General features: G+C 43.3%; 1 protein-coding gene across 1 annotated transcript; it reads right to left on the bottom strand.

Moving 5' to 3' along the window:
* Nucleotides 1-441: 441 nt before the first annotated feature.
* Nucleotides 442-2,173, bottom strand: serf2b (small EDRK-rich factor 2b). The gene is made up of 3 exons (XM_072380268.1): nucleotides 2,020-2,173; nucleotides 1,087-1,195; nucleotides 442-840 (listed from the first exon to the last, which is right to left on the bottom strand). The coding sequence occupies exons 1-3, from the start codon at nucleotides 2,024-2,026 to the stop codon at nucleotides 771-773; spliced, it is 186 nt and encodes a 61-aa protein (XP_072236369.1). The 5' UTR covers nucleotides 2,027-2,173; the 3' UTR covers nucleotides 442-770.
* Nucleotides 2,174-2,398: the final 225 nt, after the last annotated feature.

Here is a 2,398-nt window from a genome sequence, read left to right as displayed (position 1 = left end):
AAAAAATATAATACAGTGGTGTCTGCTGCCACCTGGTGGTCATTGTGAAACTGAAGGCTGCCTTGTAAATACATTTGACAACTCAACACCAATTTAATCAGGTTAGTCAAGTGATAAGAAGTCTTGGTGTTTCTTAAAGTTCTGTGTTTTAAACTAAACTTTGACAGATTTGTTAATCAAAGTTAGGTTTTACTCTATGAAGAGGCAACACAAGGCTGTAGGATCATGTACTTCCACCGCAGCACGTTTACAAAAGTTATGAATCGGGAGATTTTTGTAAATTTCTGCTGGAATATTGGATGACGAAGTCATTCAAATACTGAAAAAGCACAAAAACAGCAGGTAGTTTCCCCAAAGACCCGTAGCAAAAGGAAACTTCAAAGTGTACTTTGCTCGGCTCCTCGCACGGCACCGACGTTCTGAATAACTCAAGAAAGCATCAACTAAAAAGATACACTTTATTTGAAACCAGCAGGGGACACTTTTGTACAAAAATACACAACTGTTACTTGGGTGCTTCACGTCATGAACTGTTCAGCTGTGTCCTGCTTACGCCAGCAATGATCCTCAGCATGCAGGACCAACGTGGGACAAGCCCTAACTCGACGAGACATAATTTCACCGAGTAAAATAACAAATCCAATTAGCAATGTTATTTTCCGCAGGGAAGAAGTGAGGATCCTGGATTCTTGAGTCTTGACCAAAAAAACGACAGGAAGAATGTCGAACGGGGATGCTCTCAGAACAGTGAGCCGAATTCTTCTCCCACTTCATTTTTTACCTGGATCTTTTCCCGTTTCATTCGCCTTCTTTTGCTTTTGTTGCATTATTTCAGCATCCCTTGGTGGAGAAAAAAAAAAGAGACATTTCAAGAGAGAAAAGGTTAATCAAGAGAGAAATAACTGCAACATAAACTAATTATCATCACTTGCAGCGTACAAACTGTAGACACATGCTATTACTGTGTATTATTACAGCAAGGGTTCTATATTCAAGCATGGAAACAGTGTAGAAAACAGCCAAAACATGTGTACATACCATTCTATAACTATTATTATTTTCTTTTATAATAAATCTGCTGCTCACCTCTGTTTCCGGGCAGCAGCAGACAGCCCATCTTCATTCCTCTTCCCTTTACCATGTTCATTTTGCTTTTTGGCATGCTTCTGGCGTGCAAGCTCACGTTGGTTTCCTCCTGCATGACAGACAAAGACGAGCACAATGTAGATGAACAATAGCACAACAGTGAGACGCCCTGGCAGGTATGTGAGGTGCACCCTTCAAACTCTTAAGAATCTACCTAAAAAAACACGCAGAAAAATAAAAAACTAATCTGAGTTGGCTTTTGAGTGTGTGTGTCTCGTAAGCCATAATCTATGAAGACTGACAGATCAGTTTGTATCATGCACGGCTCAAGATAAAATGGAGCAAAACTTGAGAGCAGCCGACGTGGCAGAGGCGCTCGAGAGCAGTTTAATGCTCGGACCAACGGTACAGAGGGAGGAAAAGCATCTTCCACCGATATGTCGCACCCAGCAGGGCTAAATGAGGACGGGACAGCGACTAAAACTAAACTAAAATGCATCGTTGGTTAAGCCTTGTAATCTACAAGCAGGGTAGATCCCCAATCGTTCAGTGTTTTTTCCCCAAAAGCTACCAGCATCCGAGCAGCAGGCCAGGACTTCGGCTAACAGCCGGACAACAAACAGCCCATCGACCCGTCGATACTGACAAACATAAGACGCCTCTTATGCAACATGCTGACACGCACTGTGGTCTAACAGCGAATCGTTAAAAACCTACTGACGGCAGTATGGACATTGGTTACAATGGACTACTATTCAAACCGACGATACCGACAAGAAAACGGTGAAATGCGTAGATCAAGTTGGGTTCCGTCTATTTACTGAAACAGACGGAGCCCCACGTCGGCCTGTGCGAAGTGGCAGAGCACAAACAACAAACAACCGGGCAAAGTTCACGAATCCCTTAAAAAACGAGCCACGCGTCGATACTCACTGGTCATTTTAGTAATCAGCGCTTCTTTCGCCCAAAGTCCAGATAAGCTCAGCCAAAGGGCCGCTGGCTCCCTTCTCGTCGCTCCAGTCGCTGTTTTTGCTGTGGTTGAGCCTCACTGTGGCTGCCAAATATGCGCGAGACTTCCGTACAAGAACCAGAACATTCCGTCTAAACACAAGAGCTGCGCATGCGCTGACAGAAGAAAAGCTATAGGAAAAAAGGTCTGGGACTCTGGGAACCTACTGACATTTGTATATTGACGATATGCTTTTGATGCTTTGCATTGAATAGCTGATGTTGTTCTTCTGTGGAATAGGAGGACAATATTTATGGTAGCATAAATCATCTTGGTTTGGTCTGGTTTCATCCTGAATTGTGT

This window comes from Leuresthes tenuis, unplaced genomic scaffold (genome assembly GCF_036924035.1).
Source record: "Leuresthes tenuis unplaced genomic scaffold, fLeuTen1.0.hap1 SCAF_2, whole genome shotgun sequence".
NCBI classification, from domain to species: Eukaryota; Metazoa; Chordata; class Actinopteri; order Atheriniformes; family Atherinopsidae; genus Leuresthes; species Leuresthes tenuis.
The sequence above is the reverse complement of the archived record's forward strand: the minus strand, read 5'-3'. Positions and strand labels throughout refer to the sequence as shown.